Source organism: Phalacrocorax aristotelis, chromosome 7 (assembly GCF_949628215.1).
Source record: "Phalacrocorax aristotelis chromosome 7, bGulAri2.1, whole genome shotgun sequence".
Taxonomy (NCBI): domain Eukaryota; kingdom Metazoa; phylum Chordata; class Aves; order Suliformes; family Phalacrocoracidae; genus Phalacrocorax; species Phalacrocorax aristotelis.
Window position 1 is genome coordinate 40,112,704 of NC_134282.1, and position 20,474 is coordinate 40,133,177.

At 35.9% G+C, this 20,474-nt stretch overlaps 1 protein-coding gene across 17 annotated transcripts in view; it reads left to right on the plus strand.

Moving 5' to 3' along the window:
• ZNF280D (zinc finger protein 280D) overlaps nt 1-20,474 on the plus strand; it is a 51,911-nt gene that overhangs the window by 22,162 nt on the left and 9,275 nt on the right. For 13 of the 17 annotated variants that reach the window (XM_075100274.1, XM_075100262.1, XM_075100267.1 and 10 more), the window contains 12 exons: nt 784-893; nt 2,249-2,478; nt 3,674-3,831; nt 4,265-4,365; nt 4,462-4,608; nt 5,464-5,598; nt 7,124-7,365; nt 8,557-8,697; nt 10,373-10,435; nt 11,679-11,797; nt 11,988-12,024; nt 20,234-20,279. In XM_075100274.1, coding sequence (XP_074956375.1) covers nt 784-893; nt 2,249-2,478; nt 3,674-3,831; nt 4,265-4,365; nt 4,462-4,608; nt 5,464-5,598; nt 7,124-7,365; nt 8,557-8,697; nt 10,373-10,435; nt 11,679-11,797; nt 11,988-12,024; nt 20,234-20,279 — 1,529 coding nt within the window. Of the gene's footprint in view, nt 1-783; nt 894-2,248; nt 2,479-3,673; nt 3,832-4,264; nt 4,366-4,461; nt 4,609-5,463; nt 5,599-7,123; nt 7,366-8,556; nt 8,698-10,372; nt 10,436-11,678; nt 11,798-11,987; nt 12,025-14,667; nt 14,766-20,233; nt 20,280-20,474 lie in introns of all 17 variants that reach the window. The other 4 variants (XM_075100273.1, XM_075100263.1, XM_075100268.1 and 1 more) reach the window with 2 other exon arrangements.

Genomic DNA, 20,474 nt, shown 5'->3' on the forward strand with positions numbered 1-20,474 from the left:
AATGACTTGAGAATGCAAGAGAACTTAGTCTGGAAAAGTAGCTTTTGCTCTGATGTTTTTTGGCAGTTTGGAGTAAACTGGAAGCCTGGGTTTATTCATTAAAGTTTAAGCTAATGCAAAGCTCTTTTGGTTTTGCTTTTGCTCAAAAGGTATTAGTAATTTTATGTTGATATAAGAGATACTATTTCCTTTCATTACTGGGAGAATAAATCCTCTAAATAATTACTCCAGAGTTCTCCAAAGACACCTTTGCTCAACAGGAATGATGCATCTGAATAGGTCTAGCTTCCCACAGCTGTCCAGAGAGAAATATTTTCATCATTGAGAACCAGATGGTGAAATTCCTTTCCAAAACTAGTTATTTGAATCCTATTGTGATGATCAGGTCATTGCATAAAACAGGTTTCACATATTATTTGGGGATTACAGTTCCTAAAACAAAAATATCAAAAATCTGTTTTATACAGGGGGTGGGGGTGGTGCACAGAATGCCTTGTCTCTATCATGATGCCTTTACCACCCACCACCCCATTTTTCTCCATTTCTTGCTAAGTTTTTGTAGAAGTTGTTTATAGGTCTACATCAAACAGAACAAACTCAAACTCAGTGTGGAAAAAAGGAAGAATAGTTAAAAGATGGTTGTAAAACCTTGCTTATGATTACTAAACAGTTACATCAATTGTAGTAGTTTTCATTTGAAACAGCAGAGTTTGCTAGAATAATAAATAATAATAAATCAAGTATTCTGCTTGTGAACTCTGAAACATATTTTAAATTTTGCAGGTACAAATGCTGCATCAAGCACTATTAAAAATGGAGGACCTTTTCCACGAGCTTGTCCAAAGTGCAATATTCATTTCAATCTCATGGATCCTCTCAAAAATCATATGAAGGTAAAATATTTTGGGGCTAGTAAACATTATAAACTTATGTGGGCTTCTGTTACAAAAGAGTGCCATGTTTTGATATGAGGATAGCCTGGCTTCTGGCTGTGACCAACCAGACTATCCATCACTTAGTCTGCTTATGAAACTACTTGTTATTGTTTCTGGAAACATTCTTTCCTGGAAAATATTATTATTAGAATTATTTATTATTATTTGGTAAAGATTCCTACAATTCTCAGGCATATGTATTCCCTTTCAGGGAACCGAGAAGTGGCTTTGCACTCCGTATACAATATGAATAACCCACGCAAAAAGGAGTGTGAACTACTGTCCAATAGAAGTCTGTGAGACTCTGAGTTACTGTTAACACAGATCATTCTGATTTACTGGGCTTAAGATATCCTAAATGGTAGCAGCTTCAAAACACAATTCAGGAACATATGTAACAGTGGAAAAAAAATCAACCTTCCTCTAATCATTATTTGTAGAGAAGAGCTTTTGCACCGAGTACATCAACTGAATGAAAGAGCCATTGAAGAAATGGGTTTACTTAGTATTATTTAATTAAATTTTTAGTTAAACTATATGGGATAAATCTACTGAGTTTACACTTCCACAGTAGGAAATTAACTCCTTACTAGCAGGCTTAAAGAACGTAGTCCTGCACAATAAGAACCATTATTCAGCAGGAGAAAGATCTGTCCTCTGAAACATGGTAATTTTGTTCACTTTTGGAAACTTCATAGCAGCTTCTTTATGAAGTACTTCATACTTCTTAAAGGTTAAGTTTCATACTATAACTATTAGGTTAAGCATTCTTTGCACTTTGACATAAAGGAGCTTGAACAATATGTGTTGTCTGACTTAGAATTTCTGAATCTTTCAGTAATGCTGGAAAGAAGTTTTGCAGGTTTCAACATATGTCCTCCCAAAAGAAATCAAAGATAAAACTTTCCATTAAGTTCTCAGTAAACTTATGCTTGTCAGCAAAATACTTGCATAAAAGCTGCTTTTCTTTCTCATTATTGAAATGAAGTAGACACCTTTGTAATGAGGAAAGCAACACTGGTATTCAGATTTCTAGGTTAAATTTATCTTACATGAACCTATGAGAATAATGCCTTTTTGGCTTTTATAATATGTAGTGTTTTATTACCTAAATAGTACCTAAAGATGAGTTACTGTTCAAATCCATATATGAATACGAATAAAGTCGGTGCGTCAGGGAACTGAGCTTTTCATCTAAATCTAGTTAATGAGTGGCTTCAGTTTCTAAATGCTGTTGTCATAGATGCAGTTTGGTAAGAGACACTCATACCTTTGCCTCTGTCTGTCCCTTCTCCTCCCCCCTTTCCATCCAGTATTGTTGTCCAGATATGGTAAATAACTTTGTCCTGGGAATGGCCAAAACAGAATGTTCAAGCACAACAAGCAAGACTGTTGAATCTGAGAAAGGAAAATTGATTATGTTAGTTAATGACTTTTATTACGGGAAACATGAAGGTGACACCCAGCAGGTACAACAGGAGCAGAAGACTCATACGACATTTAAATGCTTCAGTTGTCTGAAAGTTCTTAAAAATAACATCAGGTATTTGAACTCACTTCCTTAATTGTTTGTTAATCACTTACCGCCCATAGCACTTAGTCTCATGCATTAAAAATTTCTCTGGAATAGATATTTTTTTTCTTCTTGAAAACTGATAATATTGGGTGATTGAACAGATATTGAATTAGTTTTTGCTATGTATGTATGGCCGTAACTTAAGATTTTTACAGATTAGAGTACAAATTTTAATGGTGTTAGGGTATTAATGAGAGCAATTGTAAGACTTTGGGGTTAGAAAGGGCAAGAGAAAGTATTTTACAATTTGCCATCTGGATTGATAGTGGTATCAATTGCTAATTCCCTTTAGGGATGCACAATGAATAATAGTTGGTGTTCTACTTCTGTAACATCTGTAATTTTGATGGAATAATTTTACTTCCGAATGCTGCAAAAAAGTCATTGTTCCTTTGGAAATTGAGGTCATTGAACTTTTTTACATGTGTTCTTCAGGAGGAGCTGAAGTAGCAGAATGTAAAACTGAAAAATGGACTGTTCCTTCAAAGGGCACAGTCTGCAAGTTAAAGCGAACAGTTTTATGCTAACACTAGACACGTAATACTGAACAAAACAAAATTTCATGTAACTAAAAACATTAAATTTGCTATAAATCATTAAGTATGTGTAAATCCTAAGTAAAAGTGCTGGTAACTTGTCCTAAGCAGCTTGAAAATGTTGTATGTTCTTAGACTTATCTAAAACAATTTACTCTCGTGATTTTATAGTTCCTGTTAATTATGGCATTTCTTCACTTGCCATTTATCTTTAAGAGTAATGAACAATGTTTGATATGGGCTCAGAAGTTTTTCTTCTGGTTTTGTTTGCAAAATACTTTTCAAATAAGCCTTTCTTGCAGCATCATGAGAAGTAGTCCACAGAATACTTTATCAAGATACTAGGTTTATTTTTAAAAAGATTTTTCAGGCACTATTTTCTACTCAGCATTATATTGCAAGTTATTGGTGCTGTGGTGCCTATGTGTTCCCCCAGTTCCCCCCCATTATCAGCGTGATAAACTTTGTTGCCCCTTTTTTCTTTTTTTACAAACACTTAGATTTTTTTTTTAAATGAAGTCCTACAGAGTAAAATTTCTAGAGTCCTGTACATCTTGCATGTTATATGGCATGTAGAGAGAATATTAAAATATAGGGAGTTTACACCTGTTCACTGTCATTTAAAGGTTTATGAACCACATGAAACATCACTTGGAGCTTGAGAAGCAGAGCAGTGAAAGTTGGGAAAGCCATACCACCTGCCAGCACTGTTACCGTCAATTTCCCACCCCATTCCAGCTGCAGTGCCACATTGAAAGTACACACACGCCTTATGAGTCATCTAGTAAGTTGGGTTGTATCACATTGAATCTTTTTGTGACCTAAAATTTTTAGATATTTTCTGTCTTGCTGGCTTGTAACTTCATAATAAAGCTATTGCACTTTAAGAGCAATAATATTGGTACCTAATATAGGAGCTGAGCACTCATTCAATTGATGTTAGAGCAATGTGTGTAGGAAAAAAGATACTTTGAAAAGCTTTTTGGTTTGTTTTCTTTTAATTGAAGGCTGTAATGCAAGAATTAATGTTGTTTAAAGCCCTTGCACTCCTGGCTTCCTGAAATTGTATAGGGAATTTCTTCTCAAGAGAGAATAATTGTTAGATTGCTTTACCTTTATAGATTTATACAGTTCACATATACATATGTATTAAAATTTATCTACTTATGACCCCAAACAAATTTTTACTCTTCTTTCTTGTTTTTCACTTTTTCTAGCCATTTGTAAAATCTGTGAATTATCCTTTGAAACAGAGCAAGTTCTTTTGCAACATATGAAGGACAATCATAAGCCAGGTGAAATGCCATATGTTTGCCAGGTATCTCAGAGTGACTGTTTTGTATTTAGATTACATCACACCTCTGCCTTTATTGTCAATAAACTTTTAACAGTAAAGTCAAACTTCTTGTTTTAGGTATGCAACTACAGATCCTCAGCTTTTTCAGATGTAGAAACACATTTTAGAACAGTTCATGAAAATACAAAACATTTGCTGTGCCCGTTTTGCCTCAAAGTAATTAAAATTGGAGCACCATATATGCATCATTACATGAGGCATCAGGTAAGCAGGTATTTTCAGTCCTTAATGCTAGGAAAATGCTAAATATATGTCATGAGTCTTTCTGGAAAAAGAAATAGCATAACTGATTTGGATGGTTGTTATTAGCTAAGAATAGTTAATAAAATATGATAGAAGAATTATGACTGTCCTTTGAAAAGTCTTTAAGGGAATTGTTAGAATTTGTCGTGTTTGTGTGTGACAGCAGCTCCCTGTTTAAAAAAATCTCTGAATATACTTGAAAGAATATTTCTGCTATTTTTCATTATTTCGTAGCAATGTGTTCTGCTTTTCTTGATGTTATTAGCAAACCTTTCACTAATTTAAGCAGAGAAAAAGATTATTAAGTACTGTGGCTTCTTGTAATTGGTAACCTGATTCCTTCTCCTCTCAGTAATGACACTGTCTGCATTTTCAAGTATTTAAATATTCTCTCTTTAATTCCTATGCAGTGTCTTGGCTTTGTACAATATTAGGAGTTTGTCAGGTTGATGTTTTAGAAACTGGATGACCATTGCTTGAGGAAAGCTAGTATTGGAGTTTTGCTAAGCGATAGGATGAGAGGAAATGACCTCAAGCTGCGCCAGGGGAAGTTTAGGTTGGATATTAGGAAAAACTTCTTCACCGGAAAGGTGGTCAAACATTGGAAAAGGCTGCCCAGGGAGGTGGTTGAGTCTCCATCCCTGAAGGTATTTAAAAGAGGAGTAGACGTGGTGCTTGAGGATATGGTTTAGTGGTGGACTTGGCAGTGATAGGTTAGCGGTTGGACTCGATGATCTTAAGGGTCTTTTCCAACCGTAACGATTCTATGATTCTATGATTTCATGCTTACTATAGATTGTTTTCCATTTTTAAAAGAAAAAAGGAATATACCGTTGCACTAAGTGCAGACTGCAATTTTTGACATGCAAAGAAAAAATGGATCACAAAACTCAGCATCACCGAACATTTAGGAAGCCCAAACAGTTAGAAGGATTGCCTCCTGGAACAAAGGTAAGTGTTAATACAGGAAAGTTAAGAGGAGACAGAGGAAAAAAAGAAATGTATTTGTAGAAAAAGGGGTGGAATAGAGTGAAGTGCTTTTCTGCTTTATTTTCCAAATCAAAGGTATTGTGGGTTTTTTGTCACCCCTAAAACAAAAACTCTCAAAAATACTGCTGTTGCAAGAACTGCCAGACATAGTTTATGGTTTCTTCCCAAGGGTCTGAGGTGTTGCTCTCTGTGCCATTCTTCCATTCATGTATATGCCAGTTGTCCAGTCGCTGCTCTTTCCTGAGCTGTTGGTTAATTTGCCCCCTCCCATTTATCCTTTCTTGTACTAGGAGAAAAGAGGATAGTCTGAATGTTGGTTTAAGGGAGCTGCATCACTTCTTGTGAAATATTATCAACCTGTGGAAGGTGGTGCAAGACCTCCTTCTCCATAGACAGTATGTGCTTAAAACTGAGTTAACCATGCCTTTTTAGCTCCAGCATTTGAAGAGGGAGGAGGACACGACACAACCCACAATTTTCTGCTAAGTGTTTTATGAAGTAAACTTGGGTCCCTTCAGAACACTCAGGCTATCTTTAAATCATTCTTCCATTTCTCCAGAAGGAACTGCTTAGACAAGGATTTTCCTATAGATTTCAGGACTTTTTCCTAAAATTTTTAAATGAAGTTGAAAGGAAGAAAATTAACATTTTCATCAGCTCTTCACAGTTCATTTGCTGTAGAATCAGGAAGGGGAAATGACTGACGATGATGTTGTGTCACTTGGCAGAATGTAATGTTCATTATTCTCTGACAATACCTCAATTTTCTGGAGATTTCAGGGTCTTCACGATCTAACAAAAGCTTAGATTATGTTAAAACTTTGGTGTTAGTAGACCTTGACAGGATGTAGATGATGAGTCTGAAGAGCTTGAACCAGGTTTAGAAGACAAGATGCTTCTAAACAAGACTTATTGTACATACTCATAATTAGGAGTCATGCTGCAAGTGAAAACTGGAGAACCAAACTTAAGGGCAAGACAGGGGAGTGTGATAATACCAGATGAGAGGTCAGAAACCAGAATTAGTCTGTGGGCATCCAGAATGAGGAGTAAAAATATCTGAAGGAGGTAGATGGGCTAATCATGAGACGCAGAACTTTTGTTAAATCCAGGTACTGATGGGATTGTTTGATATTATTCTTAGTAAGGCTAATTGGCCTGACCTTTGTTTCTTTTCCACAACTACTTTTTTTTTGTTGTTTTAAGAAAGCAGAGTGTAGCCAGTTGCGGGTTTGAAAAGAAAGCAGTGTGTTTTGTCATGGCTAACTATTTCTACCAAAAGGAGCTTTTTAAGTATCCAGTAGACTACTGCGGTTAGATTTACTCTAGTCAACAGTATTTAATATTTTTCAGAGGAGTCTTTACTGAGGGGTGTTTCTTATGCTATGATTCTTGTCCTGAAGTGGCTTAAACTTTGAGACAAATAGAAATAGGAAGTTTAAAAGCTTAAATCTGAATAGAAACATCTTCAATTTCATATTTGTAGGTGACTATTCGAGCATCTGTTGGATCTCTTCAATCAGGATCATCCGCTACATCTTCTGTTAGTACAAGTACTTCCACATTTCAGTTATCACCTAAAGCTAAAAATACAACCACTAAAAATCATAACAAATCTAATAGAAATAAATCAAAAGGAAAATCAAAACCAACTACATCAAAGAAGCAAAATGCATGGACCAACAGCAAAAAAAAAAAAGTTACAAATACAGCATTGCATAATCTAAGGTAAAATATTAACATTAAAAATATCTTTTATTCAAGGTATACTTTGAATATAGAGTATACAAAGGTGTAGTTTGAATATAAATAACTGATCATTTAATTATCTTTCAATAACTTCTAATACTGCAATGCAGAAGATTTGACACTTCAGTTTTGCGTATAAAACAACCGCATAAACTTTTCACATGCTGGTACTGTGATAATAATTCTGAATCTTCATTCACTCATTTCGTTGGTAGTAGACTACTTTATGATGGAAGAACAGATGTTCTGGAAACTTTTCTGTTCTAAATTTAGAGCTTTTCTCTGCACAGAGCTGCAGATTCTTGAAATACTGACTCGCTACAGAGATTTGTGTTTAAAAGTGACTTGTGGAGGGGAATACATGTGCCTGGGTGTGTTTTGCAAGTTTTCTGATGGAGGGAAAAGTATTTTCCTCCCTCAGTTTTTTTAAAGGTTTTATTTGAACCCATTACTTAACCTTTTAAGTCTTGCCTGTCCCAGGCGATACCTTAAAAACAAAGGCAAGCTGTTGGGAGAATGCTGTCCTTATTTACAATTTACTGGGGTTTGCTGTCCTCCTATTAATAATTTAATGGGTGTGTTTATGGACTAGGATATATTTTTATTGGCCGAGTTAGCAATTTTCTTCGTCAAAGATTGTAGATGTCTCCCTTCCAATAAGGTGCTAACACTCACAGTGTGTAGCTCTCTGAGACATCCAAAGACAGGCAGCAAGACTGTGGAAGAGCAAGATTACATTCTTGCTTTGTAGATATTACAGAGCTTTTGGGGAACGTCTAGGGTGACAGGAAAACCAAAGGTTTTTTTCAGAGCATCATGGTGGATGAAGAATTTCTTTGAAATCCTTCTGAAGTACTTAGAGGTGGTAGCAGCAGCTAAAGTTGGAGGTTCTCATCTACTGCACTATCTTGTTTCCAGGAATGGTCAGTAGCAGATGCTTACATTAACTTTCACTTCTTTATTAAGGTCATAATGACAATATCATTGAAGACAAAACAAAGTTTTCTTCATGTTTGCTAACACAACCTCTAAGTATTTATGGGATAGGTCTTTAAGTTTCTCTTTTCCCTAATGTAAGCAATCTTGGTACTGACATAAAGCAAAAAGTTTGAAATAGTTATCTTGTCTTAGTGTTGATGTTAATAGTTACCTTTTCTATATTACTGTTAGGTGTCGTTTGGGAGCTCACAAGTGCATTGAGTGTTACTCGGAAATAAAAGATTTTGCAAGCCATTTTCCTGCTTATGTCCACTGCAGCTTATGCAGATACAACACTAGCTGTAGCAAAGCCTATGTGAATCACATGATGAGGTAAGAACTCTGCAAAATTTTTATTGAGTTATTAAATACTTACTAAATTCATATAAGGTGTGTTAAGTGTTTCTATTAGCTGAATTTTGAACTGGGTCATAGGACAGGCAGGGAAATATGTATGGTTGGATTTTTACTTCGTTTTGTTATGAGGGCCTAAACCCTGCGTTCTTGTTTTGTCTCAAAAGTACAGTGGTTCAGGCAGTGCTCTATCTTTGCTTCAGTGTTTCTTAGGATCTTCCATAATCATTTCAGCCAGGCTTAACAAATAATGACTAATTGTTGTGTGTTCTCTGGATTTCAGATTGAATGCCTCATCTGATTTTACATGTTCTGAATGCATACAGCCAAAGCTATTGCTATGAGATCTGTGCTCAGAATACCATGTAAAGGATGTCTCAAATAGCATACTCAAGTGGATACTTATTTTTACAGATGACCACAAGTAGTATAAGAAAAACATCTCCTTTTGCAGGAGGTTTACCACTGATTGTGAGGCAGTGTAGGGTATTTGGGATGACAGCTGTAAAAAAACGCCTGTTAAGAAAACAGATGCATTAGTGTAATACTGTTGCTCTGAAAACTAGATGCAGATCACGTAGCAGTGATGGTAAAACAAAATTTTGAAAACTTAAGTGTTAACCCCATGCCCTGAGCAAGCCAAATGTATTGCGGAAAAATACACAACACAGTTGTCTTCTTAAATAAATGTATGTATAATATGCCTTGGCATTTTCAAATGCTAGAATTCCTGAATTTATGACCCAAGTCTTTAAAATTTTTTGTATATATTTTGTAAGTTGACCTATTCATAGTAATCTCAATGCTCATGTAAGTTCTAGGCTCAAATAGTTTACATGCTTTTATACATAAAACCTGTTTGTTGCATACTTTAAGAAAAATTAAAATTAACATACATAATTCTGATTGTACAAGAGAAAGTTTACTCCAGAAGGGAAAAGGGGAATCTAAGATAAACTGTTCCTACTGTTGCCCATGTTCTGGGTGTTGTCAAATTCAATCATGCAGTAAAATAGCCAGTCTTCTGTCCTTTGTCCTTGCACTAATGCTCCCCCTACTTTGACTCCTTGCAGCACCTGTCATCTTTTTTGGTGAGTGCAAGGAACAAGGGATGGTGAGGAGGAAGTCTGTTAGAGGGAGGCTGTTTCTGCAGTAGCAACCTCTGTGCTCAGCTGCTCGCTTTTTGTTTCATATTGGGAGTACAGTGTTGGCACATACTTAACCTGTATATGAGATAACTTATAGGTTGTCTGAAAACGTGATTTGTCTCATTCAAAGCCATCTCTTTAGGAAGTCTGAGTTCAGCAAAGCTTCACATCTTTTGTGGAGGACTGTATAGTTATAGCCATGGTGCTTCAAGAGCTAAACTGCTGATGGAAGCAATATAACTATGTTCTCGCAGGACTGTGCTGACAAGGTTAAGGCTTGCCCCTCCCAAACTCATTATTTACAAGAGAGGCAGTGTTCTAAACTAGAGCTGAGATTCATAAGCCTGTAAGCTTTCAGCAGTTTAATGTTTGAGAATAATGCAGGTCAGTAATTGAGCCTTCTGTTTTCATGCTTTGTTGTAAGCAAATTGCAGTACCATGTACAACATAAGGTATATGTGGAGTAAGAAAACCAGTCTTAAGTGGTAATGTTTTCTTATGTTTAGTTTTCACAGTGCTCGTCCAAGTAAAAGATTTTGGATCTATAAGAAGCATTCAGAAGAACTACGGTAATTCAGCTTAATCATAGAAACATTAAGGTTGGAAAAGACCTCTAGGATCGTCAAGTCCATTTTCAGTTACATATTGTTATATTTTTACTTTGCAGTAATGAAGTGATTAGTTAAATGAGGTTAGAGCCTCTTGAATTTCTAGGCTTCCACAATTTGGAAAGAGCGGGGAAATAAAAACATTAGCTCTATAACTAGCAGTGTTCTGTTTGGTGACAAATACTTGTTATTTGTCCACGTTTAGTAACTTCTTCCTTAACGCTGACTGGTTCTAAAAAATGTTTCTATTTCTTTGTTTTCTAATTATTCATAATATGCAAAACTGTATGGCCAGCAGGAGTAGGGAAGTGATTGTCTCCCTGTGTTCAGTGCTGGTGAGGCCGCACCTTGAATGCTGGGTTCAGTTTTGGGCCCCTTAGTACACGAAGGACATGAAGTGCTGGAGCTTGTCCAGAGAAGGGCAGCGAAGCTGGGGAAGGGTCTGGAGAGCAGGTCTTATGAGGAGCAGCTGAGGGAGCTGGGGTTGTTCGGTCTGGAGAAGAGGAGGCTGAGGGGAGACCTTATCACTCTTTACAACTACCTGAAAGGAGTTTGCAGTGAGGTGGGTGTTGGTCTCTTCTCCCAAGTTATTAGTGATAGAATGAGAGGAAATGGCCTCAGGTTGTGTCAGGGGAGGTTTAGATTGGGTATTAGGAAAAAAAGCATTACTGAAGGAGTGGTCAGTCATTAGAATAGGCTGCCCAGAGGGGTGGTGGAGTCACCGTCCCTGGAGGTGTTCAAAAAACATGTAGACACGGCACATGGGGACATGGTTTAGGAGGCATGGTGGTGTTGGGTTGATGGTTGGACATGATGATCCTAGAGGTCTTTTCCAACCTTAATGATTCTGTAATTTCTATGAAATGGGGTATGGAGAGGGAAACAAAAAACCAACCAATCAAAACTGAGAAACACATACTTCACAAATAAATCTTGTTCTAAAGTACTTTCAAAAGTACTTTACTTAGTACTACAGAAAAATACTACTCTTTATACTACATCCAATATGGAGATGCCCGGGTCATTGACTGGGATTTCCAGGTGCCATTGCAGTATAAAAAGTATGGTTTTGTGAGGCATCTCATCTAAAGTTTGTGGAAATTTTACTTGTGGTTTTTTTTATAGTGTGTCCAGTTGCTGTAAGTTAAGAATGTTGTTTTCACAACCATGTTGTATTGATACTTTTTTACTTTGTCTTCTCTAGAGGTGTGACTGTAGTATGTCTTAACTGTGATTTCCTGACTGATGTTTCTGGCTTAGATAACATGGCCACACATCTGAGTGAAAGCCACACTCATACTTGTCAAGTTATTATAGAGAAAGGTGAGTACATACAGTGCCTTTTTAATATATTATTCAGATATATATATTTACCTGTGGATGTGTCTGTGTCATTGCAGTCCTTTTTTCAGTTGTATCATCATTATTTCTGTGTACTTGGATTTGAAAGTGAGTGCTTCTGTATTTCCATGTTTTAATTAAAATATTTTAAAACCTTTATTTTTATTTTCAGTTTCTGTAGATATCCCAACTGCTGAACAAGTATCTGAGTAAGTTTTGTTTTACTGCTCAATGTTTATTTCTACTACTTCAGCAACAGATGGCCAAAATTTGCACTTGGAATTTGGGTTTCTTTTTAATTTCATAGAATTTGAAATGTATGGATGAACGTAGACTCTTACTTTACTAGTGCTTTTTGCTCTTACCACATCCACAGTTCAAGAATGGGGAGGAAAAAATGATTAGCTACTGCAGCCAAAAATCAAACGCAGGCTTTTGTTCAGTTTGGCCAAAGAGACACAAATTCTTGCGGTATTAGAACTTCTCAAACCTGACTTCTAAGTGTAGGCATAGTGAGACTGTTACTTTAACTTGATTTTAATACTAGCTTTATTAAATGAGTGGTTCATGTTCTTTATGTAATATTAATATTATTTTTTTAAAGTTAACCTTTATTGAATTAGGACAAATTCAGTCTTAATCTTTGATAAAAATTTACAAATTATTTTGAAAATTATTTTATTTATGTGACAAAGATATACTTTTTTGTATTAACCTTTTAATTCTGACTTTCACAGAAAATGTGAGGATTTTGGCTTTCAATTGTTTTAAGGATTTGAAAAAGAACCTGCAGTATTGTGGAGATTGTATTGCAGGGTTTGCTTGGGCTGTTTTTTAACCTTAGAAGAATCAGATGTGCCAAGCCATCCCCGATTATCCTGGAACAGAACCTGGGGCTTTATGAGGTAGCTTGTGAGCCTACCTATGCCTTAATTGAAGGTTCAGAGGTGTGCCAGTTGAATCAAACATTTGAGTTCTCTCTAAACCATTTCAGAACACAAAAACAGAAATGTCAGACTGCAAAGAAAAATATTTTAAAAGACAGAAGAGTTTAACCGTGATTTAATAACAATGTGTCATTGAGTCTATATAGCCTATAGCAGGATTCCAGAAGGGGTTATATATTTTCATGCATGATGAGAACTCTTCCAACAGAGTGAGAAGTTCTTAGGCCTCTAAACATAAATCAGCCTTCACTGAGCGCTGGAAATATCTCCAGTAGGTTATTTCATAACTATTCAGTATTCTGTTTCTTAGTGTCCATAAAGTGCCCAGTAAGGGTATAGAATAATGTCATCTGATCCAACCGTGGAAATACTTATCTTTGGCTATGAGTAATAGTAGAGCAAAATACATGCTATAAACTTCAAACCTCGACTAGTAACTGTTTAGCATGTGATGCAGTTTAATAAAACTGGTGGTCTGATGGGATGACTAATAGACATTATTAAAAAGGATTGAAGATATCCTGGCAGGAATGAACAGGAAAAGGAAGTTAATTTGGGAAAGCATTCCAAAAAACTATTTGAAAAATGAAATTTCTGATTTTAGACAAAACACTGGAAAGAGTCTTCTAGGAGGGTGAGCTATATTCCCATCATTAATCCAGGGTAGCTTTTGTCCTTTCACAGTTTACATTTCAGCGAAATTCAAACAATGGAAAAAATTGTTGAGTTGTGACACATTCTTAGCTTTTCTACTTGGAGCTGGTATTAGGTGTTGGGAATTGATACTTGCTGAACTATATCTAAGGAAGGTTATAGATGTATTGAATGGTGGACAAAGAGGTACAGTTGTGGCAGGCTGTTGTCAGTACTGCACAAGGATCTTGCTGTCCTGAATATATTACAGAGATGTCGTATGAAAATATTTAAGAATGTTGGATATACGAAGTTGGATATACGAAGTATGTATTACTCAGATGGGTAAGCTGTGAGAAGATTTGTAATAGAGTCAATATGTGCAGGTTTGCTTCTGCAAGATGTTGGATTAGGACAGATGCAGATAGCTATTTTTGAGAGCTCTGATGTTGGCATAAGAATAGTTATTGGTGAGGTGATATAATCTGTGACGGTGCTTTTTGAAACTGTCATGCTCATAGACTTTGTTAATTTCAGTAAATCTTAACCAGTTCTGTATATTAATTCTCTAATACTTTGGACAAGAATATATCATTGCTAAGTCTAAGAGCATGAATATACCTGTGTAGCAGATTTTTTTAGTTCATTATTTGCAGCAGAGTACACACAAAAATGTTCATCGTTTTGTGGGATGGTTCTTCATGGTACTTTGTGGTTTGCTTTGGAAGAAGAGGAATTTGCAGACAATATTCATAACTTCTGCTGTGTAGTTTCTCAATGATCTGTGAAAGTTTCTTCCCATTCTTTGACCTATAATTCAGTGAGGTATGACTTGTTTATGGGGCTCTTCAGAATTACTTCATCAGAAACAATGACTCACAGTTACGATCTTGAACACTTTTGGATCTTCTCTTGCATCTCTCAGATGGTATCTTTTATTACATATCAGACTGTCTGTATGTGTTGTAAAACTCCTCTTTATTGCTAATGACCAGACATGTTCTATGAGCTCTGTGTAGTGTTGATGAGGCTATCTTTGGACCAGAATGCTGCCATTAGTAATACAGATAAGCTGACTGGAGATGTTCCAGGAGGAATTGCTTTTTAAATTGTTACTCTACATAAATTTGCCATGTTTGTTTAGTGATCCACCTTGTGCTGAGGAAGTAAGGCTTAATAACCATGCCAGTACTCTTCTAATGCTCAACTCTCTGCTTTGCGCAACAGTTAACATATTTTTAAATGAACTGACAGCAGACATTTTTGTTGCAGGGGAGTTGAAAGTGAGCAGGTATCCTATACTGCCTTGGCTCACTGATACATCATTGTGGACCAGAAAATTGAACCCAGTCCAGCTTGGGATTATTTTGGTATGTAAGCAAACAAGGATCTGACCAGACCTTTTTTCTTCATACATGGAAGCTGTGGTATTCTCTTCTTGCATCTTCTAGGCAGCAGGTCTGGTCTTTTCTCCCAGTATTGTAGTCTGGCAAAGGCCCTCCTGTGATAATGTTCTCTGCTTTGCAGCATTGACTTGCAGCTTTTTGGGGCTATACTCCTTTGAAGAGAGCCTTACCAGGAGTTTCACTTATGTGATGCAGTGTTTCTCTGCTCATTTGCAGTGTTTCTTTGCTGCTCAAGTCTATTGATGTCATCCTAAGCTAGACTAGTGTGTAAATGATGACGTATATATGTTGACATCAAAGCCCATTTTGTTCTGAACTTGATCCTAGCTTCTGAAACTAAAGGGCTTTGTCATTCTCTTTGGGTGTTGACTAAAACGTAAAAGTCCTGATTTATTTAACATTCAAGTAAGTTGCATTTTTGTCTACCAATGACTTGACAGTATATAGTGGCAAAATATGCTTTGAATGACTTCTGTTGCATGTAACTGCATAAACTGAATCTTGGCAAAAGGAATATATTAGCTGCTTTGCTCTGGTAGCTAAGCTTCTTTTTGCTCCTAAATACTGTAGGAGGAAAGGATGTGATGGAAGCAGATATGTTTACTGAGCCTTGATTCTGAGGGTGGAGCAGCCACAGTTCATTCAAACCTTGTTCTTTTGGTATCGTATCTCATCTTCAAGGATGCTCTACTCAAGCTGCTGAGACACCTGCTGCTTTTGATTTCATTGCTTCTGACTTCATCTTTAGTTCTAGATTATCTAAGGCAAGTTTATCCATCAACAGATTGTCTGGATATATGATGAGCTTTCCTTTTGTCATGATGAACATCTAGTGTTCCTCCAAACTCAACATCCTGCTTACAGTGGATATGTGTCTTGGTTGAATCTCTAATTTACTAGCTTCTAAGCAACCTAATAGGCAGAGCTAATCTTACTCTGAGATCAGTCACTGCTATAACCTCCTAGTTATAAGAGATAATTTCTGATGAATGCAAGCTGTTCTTGATTTGCAGCACTTTCTTTTTCTGCATAATCAAATTCTCTGAGATTAATCCATTTTTACCGATGTTTTTGTCCTCTTCACTTCTAGTACTCAAACAGTAACAGTTTTGGTGATAGTGAGCTTCTGCAACCACTGTGGTATTGCTAATAATAATATCAAGGATCCTGTCATCCATTGTCTCTTATGCATATTTTGTGATTGAGCATCTGCACGCTTACTCAGTACTCAAGTCTTGTTCTTTTTGCTGCTTTTTTTTCTTCTGACAGAAGCTATAGTCCATCTTGAATGCTGCTGTTCAACTTCAAGCATCAGTTACCTACTACAGGTTTTTCTTGCAGGACTTATTTCTGTTTTGGCACAGCAGCATTCAGAAAAGCATAGTGGGTTTGTGTTTTCATTTGAACATGCTGTTGCATTTCAGAGGAAGATGAATCTGTTATATTTCAATTTAATTCAGGTTTCTGGCAACAAGAAGACTGGAATATGATTGCAGATTTTTGTGGCTTTCAGAAATGTTTTCTAAGAATTCCACAGAAATTACACTAGATTGACACTTTGATTTGAAGTTATGTGGATTATACCTCTCTTGAATATTCATTTGGCATATTTTCATTCAGTTCTTTTACAGTTTTGCTACAGAAATTTTTTTTAAGTTTCAGACTTGCCGTTAAAACACTTATAAGCTACATTCAGATTTGCCAGCTTTGTGTTAATAGTTCACATAGACACAGTTGGCATTGTGGCATCTTGTTTCCATTTGTGTGAGGATCTCGTGAAAGTTACTCCTGGAAAACTCAAAACACAAGGCAGTACTAAACCATGCAACTAAACCTGCCTGACTTGATATTAAATATCCCTGATGGTCCCAACAACTACCAAGTTACATGAATAATGCAACATATTGGACCATGTCTGCAAGGACAGGGCATGAATATGCATGGTATAACCATTTTAGCTTATGGTCAAAGAATTAAGGTTTCATTCATATGTACCTTAACCTGTTTCTTTTTTTGTTATTTCTAGGATGTTGAGTGTCACTGCATTATGGGCTCTTAAAAGACATGTAGTTGCAGGGCAGCCTTGCTGGATTAGCAAATCCTATATTACCTTTGCTTTGAAAGTCTTTCTGACAAGAAAGTAAATATGTTTCTGTTATTCTGTTAAATATCTGTAACTCAGCTTTGTGTGTGATAACACTTTGCTACTCATGATAATAGTTATTATGTAGCTGTTTTCATTGCTAACCCCGTTTTACAGGTGAGAAACTGGAGACAGTGGCAAGTAACATGAATGACACCATCTTTCCCTTCCCATTCAGTCATTACCACTGTAAAACACCATAGTGCAGAGACAGCTTTTTCTCTCCAGCGATGCGTTTGCATGTTCCCAGTAAATACTCATATAATCAGGTATTTGGGAGAGAATTGTGCCTTATGAATCATTGGCTTTACTTAGACTTGCATTTTTCAAAATGGGGGATTTCTGCTACAAGCTGGGGTTTTTAAGAACCCCAACAAGCAAAATAACCCAACTTTCCGTTCTTTCGGTTGTAAAATCAATTTATATTTATAATGCTGGGTGTGGTTCAATTGAGTGGCTGGAAGTTACCTTGAGCCACTTAAATAACAAAGTTGTTTTCTAGAAATTCGTGAAGCAACAGTTACTTTTGGTTAGGAGTGGGCAAAAAAGGGATGTTGGGCAAAAGATTCCAGCTGAGATTCAGTACTGCTTACCCAGAGAAGTTGTGGGAGTAACTCTCTGGTTGTAAGAAAACATGATAGATCACTGGGAAGACAGTTGCTCATGATTTGAGCTCTGTGTGTGTGCAAATATACATAATTTTATTATGCTAGAGCCAGGAAGCAATGAGACTGAGCTTCAGAAACGGAAATACTCCTGTCTGTGCTTGGTCTGTGCATTTTAGAGTCTACTTGCTTCACTGACTCCAAATCTCTTCCATTAGTCCTAGGTGACTCCTCATGTATCAATTATGTTTGAGATCAGCCTGAATTTGGACTTCAAGGTGTCTAACATTCTTACTTATCTGGCTTTTATTCTGTGTCTTTCTGTTTTTATGGCCAATCTATTGAGTATCGCAATCAAGCTGAAATTTTGTGCTCAGTTGCTACATTTTGGGGGCATATTGTTTTTAATAGGATTTACAATTAAGGGGCATTTCTTCATTGTTTTTAGCAAGAAGTTTATTTAGAATAAAGAAAGTTTGAGGAGTTTCTAGAGAGATTTCAAAATGGCTCTAAATTGTGGACCAGCAGGCTGTACTTACTGGAAATGGTCACAATCTTGTGTTTTTTATTTTCGTAATGTTTTTTCCAGAAGCACTGTAGCTCCACAGATGTACATTGCCTTTGTTGCTGTTAGAGAACAATGGGATTTCAGATTTCTTATACCATAAAAGTGTTGGGAATATCACAAGGTCTTTTACGATTTAATATCCACTTATGAAATTTGGCAAATTTCAAGGTAAAAGGACCTACTTTCTAAACTCTACTCCTAAACAGAAATAAGGTTGAGAATATATGTCAGGAATCCAAGGTGAACCATATTAACAAAGGTGTGGTATCACAAAATATTATAAATGCTGTTCACTTCCAAAACAGCATAAACTAGCCAGTTTGAGTCTGTTTCATAAGCTTTAAAACATGAGCACGGAAATCTGTCAGAATTTGATGATGTAAAATAATGTTCATAATGTATTTAAAGCAGTCTACAGGTGCTGGATCCAATTCATACCCATTTATTTGGTGGCAACACTTATATTTATTCAGACAAGAATAACAGTATGTTTTGTCCCTGGATATAAAATATCTGATTTACTTGGGTCTAAATTGTTCTGCTGTTTCAGGAGTCACTGTTTTTAGACAAATTATGATTTCTACCATATCTGTTTAAGCTCTTGCATAGAAATCATTAAAGCAATGAAGCGAAGCTAAGCATTTGGTGTCGCGCTTTTTTTTTTACTGATGTTACTACTCATTATTGAATACTTCAGAGTATTTCAAGTCCATGACCCAAAAAAATGTGTTGTCATTTGATTTACCCTGATCATTTTTCTTACTGTTAATTAGATGAGTATTGTTGCAGTGCTATCATAGCAATGTTATTTTAAAACTATCCTTCTTCCATGGTTATTTTGCCATCTTCTATTGCAAATTAAGATGTAATAAAGTAGTTATAAATGGTTGCTCATACTATAGTCCAATTTGTTGGTTACCTGCTAGAATATTAGTGTTAAAAGGTGTTTATGGTGTGCTGAAAGTGTGTGCTAAAATTGTTTAAAAGGTCTGGTTTTAGCACTGCTTTCTTGGATTAATTAGGGGAAATTCATGCGGTAGATACCAGTGTAATATTAGTATATTTTTTTAATAAAATTTCAGTTGATAAAGCTGTTTCTTCTGTCAAGGATTTTATACCTTGTAGACAGCCATTGAGACTCACTGAGGTCGTGAATCATTTAATATATGATTAATAACATTATTTAAATATAACAGAGGCAGCACCATATTTCAGCAGATTAAATTTGCCTTTAATGCAGCATCAACAAAGATGATACAGGCATAAGCAATTTTGAGGGGTTTGTTCAGTTTTCCTTTTTTTGTTATAGGAAACCTTTGAAAAGTTAGATGTTATATTAGAATTGATAACTTAACAAGGTTTTGTAGCAGATGTACTTCCTGCTCTCTCTGCAATAGCATTTTCTTATATAAACACAGAAAATCAATTTTAGTGATGTTGTGATAAGCAGTTTAATGTGGTTTTAAAAGTCAATAAATTTAAATAATTTATAGCTCATCTAATGTATGGACTGTGCCTGTGAAGGTATTTTCAGGCAAGTATCTCCTCCAAATAGTAGTTGGAGGTCAGCTGCGTTGTTTTACGGTCGCCCAAAAGTAAAGTACAGCTGTGTTCTGGTTATTTGTGTTATGGTAGACAGTTAGAAGAAAACGGAGCTTGTTTTGCAGAATGTCTTCGTTGGCTCATAATGTAGCTTTATGCACTTCTAAAAAGAGCATTTCAGCAAATTTATCATTTCAGATCTTAAATATGTCAGTCATGGTTTAAAAGGCCTTTATGGTGAGGAGATTATCATGTAGAATTGAAGTAAGCGCTAGAAAAAAAGTATTACTAACCATTTTAAGATTGTTGCTTCCTGGTTTTCATGAGGTGACATAATGAACAGGTTACATGAAACAAGTTTATCCTATAATTTCTCTATACCTGATAAAATATTTTAAAATTCTGAAATGCTCTTCTGGAACTCTGAAGTATGTTTAAGCTCAAAATAAGTATCAACTTTAAAAATTTATTTCAGATTACCAAGTTGCTTTCTTACTGTAAGTATCTTCATTGTTACCTCTATTTTAACCATACAGTATTTTAAAACATTCAATCTTAATTCATTATCCACTAGGTTAAAGACCGAAATCTCCATTAGAGAGAGAGAAGCTAAGTTGGAGGTAACATCTTTTCTTGTCTCCACACAGTCTAACAATAACTCTCAACTTCATAACTACTTTGAAGATCCAAGACAATTCTTTTTTAACTATACATATGCTACTGGGTTGTGGTGTTCACAAGATACGCATAGTGCAAAAATCTAGCTTTCTGTGTTTTAGTACAAAAAGATATGGCAGTGTTGGAGGGACACCTTT